The following is a 14,057-nucleotide window of genomic DNA, read 5'->3' as shown; positions in this document are numbered from 1 at the left end:
AGAGAGAGAGAGAGAGAGAGAGAGAGAGAGAAAGGAAGGAAGGAAGGAAGGAAGGAAGGAAGGAAGGAAGGAAGGAAGGAAGGAAGGAAGGAAGGCATAAATAGAGACTTCTACAGAAAACCACAACCAATCAGAATGCAGAGTTGTGGAGCCTAGTTCCAAGGGATAAATCTACAAAACTCTCCCGCACTGAAGGCTCAGGAAACATGGAAGACAGGATGAGAAGATTCTAAGAGCCAGAGGAGCAGGGATTTTGCTACGAAATGGTGTCTCCTAATAATGTCAGACGCTACACCCACAAAGTCTCACTAACATGACTGCCTATACATGGCAGCGGAACAAGGATAGCAGTAACAGACATGCTGCTGTGTAGGGGGAAAGCCCATGAGAGACCTCTACACAAAGAACTACAGGCAACCAAGGAGCGCTGAGAGTGGGAGAAACAGTCTTCCCCAGGAAGAGCACACGGCTGGTGTGCTCCAATACCAAAAGTGTCATCCCTGAAAGTATACATACAAGTAACATCATACAGACTGAACAGGTTATAGTTACCAATATATATGTATATAGAGTTATACATCCCTAATAGGCATGCAACAACAAGTAATTGAAAAAAAGAAAAAAAAAGCTATGAGTTTGAAAAAGAGCAAGGAAGGGGATATGGGAGGGCTTGAGGGAGAAAAGGGAAGGGGGAATTGCATAATTATATCATTATCTAAAACAAAACAAAAACCCCAAACCCAAGGGAATCTCCTATATCAAACACTAACAAACAAAACAAAAATAAATCACCCCCCCCCAAACAAACCAACCCAACCCATGCAGGCAGAGGCTGGCTGGCAAGAGGAAAGAGGCTTTGAAGAGGGAGATGGGTGCAAGATGAGGGATTCAATATAACCAAAATATGCCATGTACATGTATGAAAGTGTCACAATGAAACCCATTATCATGGGTAATTAATAAGTGCTAATAAACATTAAAAATGAACTCAGCTGGAGCCTTCATTCCTACCTTATATAATTCCCACATAGACTAAGTAAAACCATAAGAGTTTCAACTGACCTTAAAGGATCATATAACACAGGCCTCTGCCTCCTGCTGGCAGCATCTGTGACCCCAGGACAATGGCGGAGGATGTGCCTCATCTCCCTCTCTCACCTTCTTCTAACCCAGCTTCCTTTTCTCCACTCCTCAAATTTCTTTCATACCTTGCATCTCCTCCACCTCTATTTTCACACCCCTGGAATGAAAAGCGTTTGTCTTACCCAGAGGAACTATGGTTAACAAGGTGAGGACCCCCAGGATGGAGAACAGGACCCTCATAGCAGAGGAGGGAGGCCAATGAGAACCAGAGGCTGGAATGAGTAGAGCCTCTCTGTGGCCTTGGCCCAGGAGTTGTAAGTTGCCGCATGGTTATTGAACCTTTCAGTAGCAAGAACATTTCTGTGTTCCAATGAGGCTTTGTACCAGGAGGTAGCATGCAACGGACATGACTGTCATTCGATTTAAGCACACTAATAATCACATTTATGAAACACTGGCTGGGTGTGGGCTCAGATGGTGAACACAGAGCGGGGAGGGTAGTAACAGTCCTGAGAAGGTGAGGAGACATACAGCTAACAACCTGTGTCTTCTCATGGTTTCTGGAGCTATGCCAGTTAAGGCCCCCCTTACAGAGGGAAAGTATTCCCTTGATGTGACATCATGCTGATCTGTCAGTGTTTTGAGGAATAGACATTCGGATCCAAAACTATACATAGGCTAGTGGTGTGTGTGTGTGTGTGTGTGTGTGTGTGTGTGTGTGTGTGTGTGAGGGATTGGGGGGTGGGGAAGAGCTTCAACTATTATTTGAATAACTGAATGAGGCCAACTAACTTCTATACTAAAAATCCTAGTGAACACAAATTGTTCACACTTCCCAGATGTAAAGTTACACAAGAAGAATTAAGGTATTTTAAAACACACAGAGGCACACGGCACAGGAGCCAACGAAAAGGCAACGGGAGCATATTTCTGACTGAGTGACCTACTGGGTTCTGATGAGACATAGTGGATACCAGAGCCGTCTTGAGAGGCCCAGGGAAGGTTTACAGAAGGCAGAGGCTTTAGAAACTAAGAAGTATGTCTATATCCTTGATAGTGATCTTTATAACTTTAAATTTAAAAAAAAAAAGTGTATGAGCCTTTGTACAGGAATGCGCACATGAGTGTAGGTGCCTGAAGCAGCCAGAAGAGGGCTACAGTTCCCCTGGAATTGGAGTTACAGGTGGTTGTGAACACTCTGAGGTGGATGCTGGGAACTGAACTCAAGTTCTCAACTGTTTGATGTCTCTCCAGCCCCATGATCTTTATAGCTTTCCAGATGGACTCACTACAAGTTGGGAACTTTGCATCACCAAAATGGGAATTCTTTTTCTGCCAGCGCTGGCTACGGTGCTCCTCCTGTTTGGGGGTTTCAGTGGATGGAACCTGTCATTATGTTATCTCTGCAAGCTCACCCCGAATGTTGAGACTTTGAAGACACCATTGTCAGGACGGTGGATGAACAGAGACCTGGGAAATGGGTGGAGGTCCTGAGAGAGGAAGCACATATTTCAGACTAAGAGGGCGAGAGGAGAAAGTGCTCGAAGGGCACTGTCTGTCTCTAAGCCCAGGTTCATGTCCTCCCTCCTCTAAGTTACTGACACAGACGCACCGGGGCCCCCACTTTCCCAGCATTCTAGAAGCTCAGGGGATAACCTATGTGATGGTCCTTGGGGGTACGCGCTGCTTGTTGATAACTCTTGCGTCCACCCAGGGCAGTCTGACTTGGGTTTTTACCATCTTTGATCAGAAGTCCAGAATTTACTGATTGCTGACTCCTTTCTGCAAACCCTTGGGTTTTTTTGAAGCACAGTTTATGAGGCAAAGTGATAGAATTTATGAGGAGAACTAGAAGTCCTTTATGGAACACTGAAGGCACAGACTGTAGGGACTTTGAGACATCTTCAATTGATATGCATTTCCCTGCGTGGTAGATCCGGAACAAGGTGGTGCTGTCTGGGCACTCAGGAACACTGTGTGATGCCCAGTGGCCCACTGCCATCACAGACATCAAAGGACCAGCTCTGTTCTACCCTGACTATAGGCTGGCAAGCACCTGGGTATTGCCAGATCACCCGGGACCTCTGTGAGGGCAGAGAGAATTGCCAGTGCCTTTCTTCAAAGGTCAGAGAGACATCAGGCATTGGGCACACGTTGTTATAGCAGATGGGGAACTTAGGTAACTTACTATCAGATAGTAACTTTGGCCTGGGAATCATGAGTTTTATTGAGTGTAGCTTGCCAGAAAGGCACTAGTTAGGCAATACATAATTAACACCACCCCACTACTCAACAGTACGGGCAGTTCACATCAGTTTCTTTTAGTTGTGACACTCTCAAAATCTCACATTTAAAAAGAAAACATAGAATTATTTATTCCCACTCATTCCCTGACCCTAGGTCCCCTGGTCCCCACTTTGCTTTGGGGAAATAAATGTCTGTGTGCTCTGTGTGCTCTGTGTGCTCTGTGTGCTCTGTGTGCTCTGTGTGCTCTGTGTGCTCTGTGTGCTCTGTGTGCTCTGTGTGCTCTGGGTTAATGTTTCCACTTCTTACCCAGTACCTTTCCTTGCCTCTGCATTGAGTACTTTGTTAAATTATTAGTAACTAAAAAGATACTAGTAACTCTTATATGTATACACAGACACTCATGCTTGAACTTGTGCCTCTACACTATTTAACTTATCTTTGAGACACTGTCTCACTATGTAGCCCTGATTGGCTTGGAACTCATGGGGCTTCGCCTGCTTCTCCTTCCTCAGAGCTGGGCTTCCAGGCTACCTGTACCAGCAAACCCAGCCTACTCCGGACTTTCTTTCTCACTCTATTTTTTCATTAATTAGTTCATTTACTCACTTTATGCCCTCCCTCCTCTACTTTCAGTCCCACCCTCACAAATCTCCCCCATCACCTCCCTCCCCTTCTCCTCCTCAGAGAAGGGGAAGCCCTTCTTAGGTACCTGCCCACCCAGGGACAGCAAGTAACAACAGGTCTAAGCATATCTTCTCTCACTGAGGCCCAACAAGAGACTGGCTAGGAAAAAGAGATTCAGTGACAGGCAACAGTTTTCAGAGACAGCCCCTGCTCCAATTGTTAGGGGACCAACATGAAGACCAAGCTGCACATCTCCTACAAATGGGGGGGGGGGCGGCAGGTGGACCTAGATCCAGCTCCTGAATGCTCTTTGGTTGTTGCTTCAGTCTCTGTGAGCTCCCATGGGCTCATAGTTGACTCTATAGGTCTTCTTGTGGTGTCCTTGACCCCTCCAGCTTCCTCAGTCCTTTCCCTGATTCCTCCACAAGACTCCCCAAGCTCCATTTAAAGTTTAGCTGTACATCTCTGCATCTGTTTCTATCTGCTGCTGGATGAAGCCTCTCGGGAGTCAGTTATGGTAGGTTTCTGTCTGTAAGCATAGCAGAGTATCATTAATAGTGTCAGGGGTTGGTTCTCTCCCATGGGATGTGTCTCAAGTTGAGTCAGACATTGGTTGGCCATTCCCTCAATCTCTGCTCCATCTTTATCCCTGTGCATCTTGTAGATAGAACAAATTTGGGGTGGAAGGTTTTGTGGGTGGGTTGATATCTCTCTCCCTTCACTGGAAGTTCTGCCTAGCCACAGGAAGTGGCCACTTCAGTCTCTATATCCCCCTACTGCTAGGAGTCTCAGCTAGAGTCACCTCCAGGGAGCCTCCCCCAATTCAGGTCTTTGGCTAGTCCCAGAGATGTCCCCACCAATTCTGCTCTCTCTTCCAGCCCTCTCCCAAAACCCTCTCCTGCACCTGATCCCCATCCCTGTTCCCCTCCTCAGCTCCTTTAAATATTATGTTTTTATTTGAAAACCAAGAAACCAATAAGATTCTTAACAAAATAATACGTATACTATGCCACTCTAAAATTTAAAATAATCCTTACTATTTTAGATCATTTATTTTTTGGTCACATTTCTCCCTCTCAGGTTCTTGTAGTAGTTTGAATGAGAATGGCCTCCATAAGTCCATATGTTTAAATTCCTGGTCCCAGTAGTGGAACTGTTTAGATAGGATTAGGAGCTGTAGTCTTGCTGGAGGAAGTATGTCACTGGGGTGTGTATGTGTGACACACAGGAAGCTGGCCCACTAGCCCAGTCTTGCTTCTCTCTCTCTCTCTCTCTCTCTCTCTCTCTCTCTCTCTCTCTCTCTCTCTCNTCTCTCTCTCTCTCTCTCTCTCTCTCTCTCTCTCTCTCTTTGCCTCTTGTGGATCAGAAGTGAACTCTCAGATACTGTTTCAGTACAGTGCCTGCCTACCTGTCTCTATGCTCCCTGCTATGATGGCCATGAACACTCTGAAACCGTGTGCAAGCCTCTGATTGAATGCTTCCTTCTACAATGCCTTGGTCCTGATGTTTCACCACAGTGACAGAATGGCAACTAAGACAGATATGTTTCTACTTTTTAATTCATGCTAATCTCTGCACAAGTCCAATTTTAGTATGTGCTGTCAAAGCAAGCAATGCATACCAGTGATACAAATTATGTTCAATGTAACCTTTCCAACGTGCATATATCATGCTTGGATCATACCCAGCCTCCTTTCAGAATAGTGTGAATATACAGAATGGGCTTCATGGATCTTTATTTGTTCTTATTCTGTGTTTATACTTTCCTTATTTAAATATTATAAAGTTACTTAAGGGGCTTTTGTTATATATCTGCTGAGGGTTTGTCTTTTAATGTTCATTGTAATACTAAGTGCTGACCTGGAGTCAGCACTTAGCCCCTGGGACCCATATTAATTCTGATTGGTGACTAAAGATGACAACAGCCAATAGCTGGGCAGAAGAGACATAGGTGGGGTTAAGGCTTCTGAGACTTGGACAGAGAAGGAAAAAGGAGAGAGAAGCCATCATGGAGTAGAAGAAAAATGTACAGGAGAGGAGAAAAGAGAGCAGCCATGGGCTAAGGGTCAAGAGAATGTGGCCCAGAGGGCTGCCTAATGGGAACTAAGAGTAACCCAAATGAAACATAGAAAGTAATAGTGGGGTTATTGGTAGGAAGGTAGATTCTAACAACATGGAGGATAGGCAGTTGCCTAGCTATTGAGCTGCCTAAGGCATATTTAAAAATATCAAGGCTGTGTGTGTTTTTCATTTGGGAACATAAATGGTCTAAGGCAGGTAGAAACCCCACACCAGGATTTATAATACTTATTGCTACATATATTCATCAATTTCTGGTCAATATTTTCTTACCTTATGGATCCTAGTGTTGCAGGTACACTTCACTTATATATGGAGGGATGAAAAAAGACTCTTAGTGTGCACTGGGCTCAGGTCAGGTGGTGTGTAAATAAATGCCTATTCACCCAGGTAGAGCATGGATATTAGACCAACAAGATGATTTCCCTCAATTTTTGCTTGGTGAGCCAATGAATTTACTGGGGGTTATTTAAAACAGCATGAGTGAGGGCTTGCTTATAGGAACACTGGTGAGTATTCATATGAAGATACATCGCCAGAGCCCGCCCCAGCATGTTTGAGTGCAGGGAACCATAGTAGAGTTGGCCCGGCTTAGCTGCCTTGAGAGGCATGCTCATAGGGTAGAGTCCATAACTCCTGGGGTACCATGTGCTTTCCAGTTCCTGAGAGACTTATGCTCTCCGTCAGGCAGTTAAACAGTCAAGCCTCTTTGTGTTTCTCTGTATGTTCCTTTGGAAGTAAAAAAAAACAAAAACAAAAACAAAAAAACATGGAAGGTTGACAGGACAGTTGGTCTTGGACATTAATCTTGTGTCCCCGTATAGCTCGCAAACGTTGTATCCTGGCAACTACAACTGTATTGATTTTGGCAATTGCCATTAATATTCTGCCTCTGATAAAGGTATATAAAGTCTGGTTGCTCTCGATAAAATTGTCACAGTCTCAGTTGGGCTGTGGCCTCTCCCACCTGAGTTTGATTTAATACCTTAGGCCATATCAGGTGACCTTGGCCCGGCATGTAATTGCAGAGGTTTACAGGGAAGGACTCATGAAGTGGAGGCTCCTTGCCCAACATGCAGGCAGTTCCACCAAGGAACCTCCTCTTCCCCAATAACCGTTTATGCTTAGGAACCTCATGGACCTTGTGACTTTCTGAGCTTCCCAAGTCTTCCAGGGGTTATAGGAGCTGTGTGTCTTGCTGAGCCCCCTTCCTCTGTCTAGGATGACATGTTTTCGTTCTGAGGAAGTAGGTACACACTGCACCTAGGCACAGAGGCCCCATCTATCTGGCAATTCCAGATTGTGTGAAGTTAACAATTACCACTAATTACCATAAGGCCTAACAATGTTTATGTTTATTTTGTGTAACTGGGTACTCTGAGCAGTGCGTGCAGTGTATATATAATTGTCACTTCTTGGTATTGAACTGATCTATTTATCCCTTCTTCTCCAATCCTTCCCGTCTCAGTTTTGGAGTGTAGCTACATCTGCTTACATCTTTTTTTCTACTTGCATGGGAGAGCTCTTTCCAGCCCTTCACTTTAGTGTTCCTGTGCTTTTTACTGGTGCGGTAAGGAAGGCGCACTTTCAGAAGGCGTTGGCACTGGAAAGCAGCCGTGGGAAAAGGCGAGGGGAAGGAGCTCAGCCTCCCATCACAAGGGTCAAACCTCTTGGTTCCTCAGACTTGGGGGAACAAAGCATTCCACTGTGCTGAACACCTGCCACTGTATGGTACACTACATTGTCTTGGGTTCTGCTTTGTGGGTCTATATAGGTTTATGGGGCTACAGACTTGGGGGCAAGTGTGATGGAATCCCAGAGATGTTCATTCACTGAAATTAGTGTTCTCCAAGGAAGCATGGATCCTCACAGTGATTGCTGTAGACAATGTTGTGGTATCTCAGCTGAGTAGGGGGTAGGGCAAGGCAACTCTTATAAAGGCAAACATTTCACTGGGGCTGGCTTACAGTTGCAGAGGTTCAGTCCATTATCATCATGCTGAGAAGCATGGCAGCATCCAGGCAGACATGGTGCTGGAGAAGGAGCTGAGAGTTCTACGTCCAGATCCACAGGCAGCAGGAAGTTCCTTCAGGCCTTCACATTTGGCCTCCAGCCAGAGAGGGGGTGGTGCTCCCATGGAGCTAGGACTGATGATTCTCAAAGGAATGGAGTCTCTTTGGGTGGGCAGAGTTTTGGCTAGTTTATTGGATTCTTTTTCCTACCTTTCTACACCACCCCTACCCCTCTCAGACCCCTAACACTAGGTATGAGAAAGAAGGTTAGAGGGGAAGGGGGGTGTAGACCTCATTAGACTACTTCCTGCTGATTAGGGGCAATGAGCTCCTTGGGGCAAACTTTATCTTCTTTGTCAGGTTATCTCCAACCAGGAACTAATTCAGCAATCAGCAAACAGAAAACGAACAGCAGCAGCAGCAGCAGCAGCAGCAAGGGGAGCATCCACTGCCACTGCAGGCCCTCTTGGGGCTCCCACATTTAAACCCTCTCAAGAGTCCCCAGAGTTCCAAATGTAAACTGTCTTCAGCTGGCAAAATCACACCCCTTCTAGAGCATGAGATAAATCAGTTAGCAGCCCCATACTACACACTTGAGATCGAAACAAAAACATATTCACCTAACATTTCTGTGTTTTTTAAAGAAACCAATTCTCACTACATCCTGGCTATGCTGTTTCCCTTTTCTTCTGCTGTGGAAAGCCCCCTGGTCATGACTCTTATGGCAAGCATTCCAGGTCTCCATGTTGTCTTAGTCACTGTTCTGTTGCTGTGAAGAGACACCATGGCCATGGCAACTCTTATAAAGGCAAAGATTTAATTGGGGCTGGATTATAGCTTCAGAGGTTCAGTCCATTACCATCATTGTGGGAAGCATGGCAGCACACAGGCAGACATGGTGCTAGATAAGGAGCTGAGAGTCCTACATCCAGATCTGCAGGCAGCAGGAAGTGAACTGCCTTGAGCTTCTGAGACCTCAAAGCCCACCACTTACTCATGGACCTCCTGCAACAAAGCCACACCTACCCCAAGAACACACCTTCCCTTTGGACCAATGGGGCCATTTTCTTTCACGTATATGTCTTAAGGAGTTAGCTTCCTTTCCTTGTTGCATTGCATGGCCATTCACTCCAGAATGTCATTGCTCACTCCTTTGCTGCTTCTTTGTGGAGGAGACAGCACTGTAGCTTCTACTTTGCCTTCTTTTGATCTTGCTGTTTCTTTTTATTTAAAAACATAGTTAATATTATTATTTTGTGTATGTGTGTGTGTGTGGTGGGCTATTGTGTGGGCACATACATGGGTGGAGAGCTTGCCTTGATTATTTTTATTTTGTGTAATTGGGTACTTGAGCAGTGTGACACACACACACACACACACACACACACACAATTGTTATTTTCTCTTATTGAGAGGAATATTTCCTCTTATTTCCTCCACATCTATGTTTTGAGAACATCTCTCACTAAAACTGAAGCATATCACTTTGACTAGGCTGTGGCCAATGAGTTTCTAGGACACTCCTGTTTGCCTCCTATCCCAAGATTGGATTTACATTCATATGACTTTTAAACGGGACTCTGGGGATCCAACCTCAGGTCTTTGTGTTAGTGTGGTGAGAGAGTGGAGCCATCTCCTGGGCTTTCTTGTTTTGTCAGTTTCCATTCCCTATCTAACCTTTTGCTCTGATGAAAGGTGAAGACCACAGGAGACTCCATACTGAGTGAACTAAAGCGTCCCAACTCACTAAAAGATCTTTATGATGAAGAATTAAAGACCAATGCTCAAGTTCTCAGTTATTTGATCGAAAGCTTTGGATTCCAGTGTGAGAAAGATAATTTCATTTCATGCATTAATTCGTTTGGGTTTTGATGTCTTAGGGCTTTAGATTGTCTTTAGATTTGTTCCTTGAGTTTTGGTTTTGTGAGACCCCAACTTAGAGCGTTTCTCCCTAGAAGGTAAAGCCCCTGGACGTTCCCCAAGCTTGTTTTCCCTGATCTCTAAAAATGCAGCCAGAAAGAAGCTCTTTGTTCTCTATAGCCAGCAAAAAGCCTTTTTGTTTCTGTGCCTTATAGCCAGAGATGCGATAATTGTAGGAAGACCTACAAGGACATAGAGATAGACACTGGAGAGGAGGCTGCAGCTCACTCTCCCCCCCCCCCAACACTTGCCAGAAAGGAGCTGTAGCCAACTCTCCTCCCAACTCCTCCCAACTCTTCCCAACTCTCCTCCCAACTCCTCCCAATTCCTCAGCTAGCTGTTAAAAGCCCCCTACTGTCACCGCTCGGGGTCGAACTCACCTGCCCTGCACGGGCTGAGGGTCTTCGTCCTCAGCTAGCTGATAATAAAATCTCTTACAGTTTGCATCAGGTGTGGTTTTCTCTCAGGACACTGGGGTGCTGACAGACGTGTCAGGAGTAACTGGCTGCCACCCTGGGAGACGTCCCAGGAGGTCTGAGGGAGTTCCAGGGACGCATGGAGATCTCCCATCGGGGTGCCAAGTGAAAGTGTGCTCACTGGGCCATCTGTTTCTGTTACTGGGTGCCAAGTGAGAGTGTGTTCACTAGGCCATCTGTTTGGGTTCTGGTCTCGGTTATTGTAGTCTTTTTGTGTGTATATATTGTTTGTTTCACTCTGACGATGGGGCAGACTATTAGCACTCCCTTTGGACTGACTCTCGAGCATTGGACTGAAATTAAGACTAAGACTCACAATCTGTCTGTAAATGTCAGAAAGATTTTGGAGAACTTTCTGCTCTACGGAATGGCCAGCTTTTGAGGTTGGTTGGCCACCAGAGGGCACTCTTGATTTGATTGCGATTTCTGCCATTAAACATGTTGTTATGCAGAGGGGGCCGAGGTCTCAACCAGATCAGGTGCCCTACATTCTCACCTGGGAAAATTTAGCACAGGAACCCCCCCCCCCCCATCCTGGTTGAAGCCTTGGGTTCAGAGGAACAAGCCGGGCTCCCGAGTCCTGGCTCTCTGCCACTCAGAGAAAAAAAAAAACTAAGATAAAAACGGCAGGGGCTGAACTGCAGCCCTCGGCTCCTCCCAGGATCTATCCAGAGATAGAAGAACCTCCAGAATGGTGTAACACCCCACCCCCATTTCCCCAACCGGTCCCCTCCCAGTCTCTCAACAGGGTGCCACTAGAGACGCAGGGGAGGGACCAGCTGCTAGAACCCTAAGCCGGCAAGCTTGGAGCCCAGAGGGACCAGACTCAACCACTGCCTTTATGTACTTATGGCCTTCCTCCAGCAGACCCTGGACAACTGCAGCCCCTTCAGTTCTGGCCTTTTTCCTCCTCTGATCTCTATAATTAGAAGACAAATCACGCCCCCTTCTCTAAAAACCCCTCTAGCCTTACTAATCTAATGGAATCTCTCATGTTCTCTCATCAGCCCACTTGGGATGATTGTCAGCAGCTTTTACAGGTTCTTTTCACCACAGAGGAGAAGGAAAGGATTCTGCTAGAGGCAAGAAAGAACGTGTTGGGGGCCAATGGATGGCCGACACAACTTCCGAATGAAATAGATGCAGGCTTCCATCTGACACGTCCTGACTGGGACCCTAACAGGTCTGAAGGTAGGGAGCGGTTGACAGTTTTCCACCAGGCTCTGGTAGCAGGACTGAGAGAAGCTGGCAGGTGCCTCACCAATTTGGCCAAGGTAAGAGAGATCCTACAAGAGGAAAAGGAGCCCCCAGCAGTGTTTTTTAGAGTGCCTCTTAGAAACATACAGGCGTTACACTCCCTTTGACCCTACATCAGAGGCCAACAGGCGGTGGCCATGGCTTTCATCGGGCAGTCTGCTTCTGCCATTAGGAGAAGATTACAGTGTCTAGAGAGTCTGCAAACATTATCTTTGCAAGATCTGGTTAAGGAGGCAGAGAAAGTGTACCATAAGAGAGAGACTGAAGAAGAAAAAAGAGAAAGAGAAAAGAGAGAGGTTGAAGAAAGACAAAGTAGACGAGATAGAAGGCTGAAAAGAAATTTAACTAAGGTTTTGGCTGCATTCACAGGTGATAAGGAGGTATCTAGAAAAGGGGGAGGGAGTAGACAGACAGGGTACCTGGGCAACACAGGGCCGAAGAGACCTCAAAACTCCAGAAGACCTTCACGATCACCTCTAGATAAGGATCAATGTGCATACTGTAAAGAAAAGGGACACTGGGCAAGAGACTGCCCCCCCAAAAAGACAGACATCAGACCGCCCAAGGTCCTTACCCTAGAGGATGATGACTAGGGGAGACAGGGCTCAGACCCCCTCCCCGAGCCTAGGGTAACCTTAACTGTGGAAGAGACCCCCACAGATTTCCTTGTTGATACTGGAGCAGAGTTTTCAGTCCTGACAGAGCCACTGGAGACATTGAGGAACAAGAAAACCGTAGTAATCGGGGCTACTGGTCAGAAACCATACTATTGGACCACTGATAAAAAAGTTGATTTAAGAAGAAGCCAAATATCTCATTCCTTCCTCGTCATTCCTAAATGCCCCACCCCATTGTTGGGGAGAGACTTACTATCAAAATTTAAAACCCAAATAAGCTTCTCTTCGGAAGGAACTTCAGTCTCTTGGCAAGCCCCTATCTCTATAATTTTAGCTTTAAAATTAGAAGAAGAATATAGATTACATGAGCCTCAAGCCCCATCGAGAAAAGTACTAGAAGAGACCTGGTTAGAGAGATATCCTCAAGCCTGGGAAGAGACTGGAGGTATGGGAAAGGCAAAGAGGGTGACCCCCCTCGTTGTGATGCTAAAAACTGGTGCGACTCCTATCGGAGTACAACAATACCCCATGAGCAAAGAGGCCCAAGAGGGCATCAGACCTCACATTCAAAGGCTCATAGAACTGGGTGTTTTGGTCCCTTGTCAGTCTCCCTGGAATACTCCATTGCTACCAGTTAAAAAGCCAGGCACTAATGATTATCGGCCAGTACAAGACTTAAGAGAAGTAAACAAAAGAGTACAAGATATTCATCCTACTGTCCCTAACCCCTACAATCTACTCAGTTTCTCCCCCCTGACAGACAATGGTATACAGTACTGGTCCTGAAGGGCGCATTCTTCTGCCTAAAACTACATCCCATGAGTCAGGTAATCTTTGCTTTCGAGTGGAGAGACCCAGATTCAGGACAGGCTGGACAACTAACTTGCATACGTTTGCCTCAAGGATTCAAGAATTCTCCTACTTTCTTTGATGAGGCCCTACACCGGGACTTGGCGTTGTTCAGATCAGAAAACTCCCAGATTTCTCTCCTTCAGTATGTTGATGACCTGCTTCTTGCTGCCACCACTGAGCAAGAGTGCAGACTGGGAACTAAGAAATTACTGGCAGAATTGAGTGAGTTGGGATACAAGGCATTCGCTAAAAAAGCCCAGATTTGCCAGACAGAAGTAACCTATTTGGGTTATACTCTCAGGGGAGGGAAACAGTGGCTGACAGAAGCTCGGAAGAAGACTGTGACTCAAATCCCCATCCCAACAACCTCAAAGCAGGTGAGGGAATTTCTGGGCATGGCTGGGTTTTATAGGCTCTAGATCCCAGGCTTTGCCACCCTGGCAGCCCTACTATACCCCCTTACTAAAGAGACTGGGACTCTCTCATAGCCCCCCATACACCAGGAGGCCTTTAAAGAGATTAAAAAGGCCTTGCTTAATACACTAGTCCTAGCCCTGCCGGACCTGACCAAGCCTTTCACTCTCTATGTAGATGAAAGAACAGGAATAGCGAGAGGGGTCCTGACACAAATTCTGGGGCCATAGAAATGACCTGTGGCCTACTTGTCAAAAAAATTAGACCCAGTGGTCAGTGGATGGCCATCTTGCTTAAAAGCTATCATTGCTGTGTGGCCTCCCTTCCACCCAGCCTGGAACCTGCCTGCTCAAGGGTGGAGCTACCGGCTCATTCGTCCTGCCACGCCCACTGCTGGAACCTGCCTTTGCTGCCTGGAGGCACACACGTGTTCGTCCTGCTACTGGACCCTGAGTTACTTGGCGGGAAATTGGGTT

The 14,057-nt window shown here is 46.2% G+C and overlaps 1 protein-coding gene and 1 pseudogene across 1 annotated transcript in view; one reads left to right on the top strand and one right to left on the bottom strand.

Annotated features, from left to right (window-relative positions):
* Positions 1 to 1,356, bottom strand: part of LOC110309920 (beta-defensin 43) — an 8,098-nt gene extending 6,742 nt beyond the window's left edge. The window contains exon 1 of the mRNA XM_021182679.1: positions 1,266 to 1,356. Coding sequence (XP_021038338.1) covers positions 1,266 to 1,323 — 58 coding nt within the window. The 5' untranslated portion in view covers positions 1,324 to 1,356. The remainder of the gene's footprint in view (positions 1 to 1,265) is intronic.
* Positions 1,357 to 10,685: 9,329 nt separating this feature from the next.
* LOC110308965 overlaps positions 10,686 to 14,057 on the top strand; it is a 4,654-nt pseudogene continuing 1,282 nt past the window's right edge.

This window comes from Mus caroli, chromosome 14 (assembly GCF_900094665.2).
Source record: "Mus caroli chromosome 14, CAROLI_EIJ_v1.1, whole genome shotgun sequence".
Taxonomy (NCBI): domain Eukaryota; kingdom Metazoa; phylum Chordata; class Mammalia; order Rodentia; family Muridae; genus Mus; species Mus caroli.
This window is presented reverse-complemented; position numbering and strand designations above follow the sequence as displayed.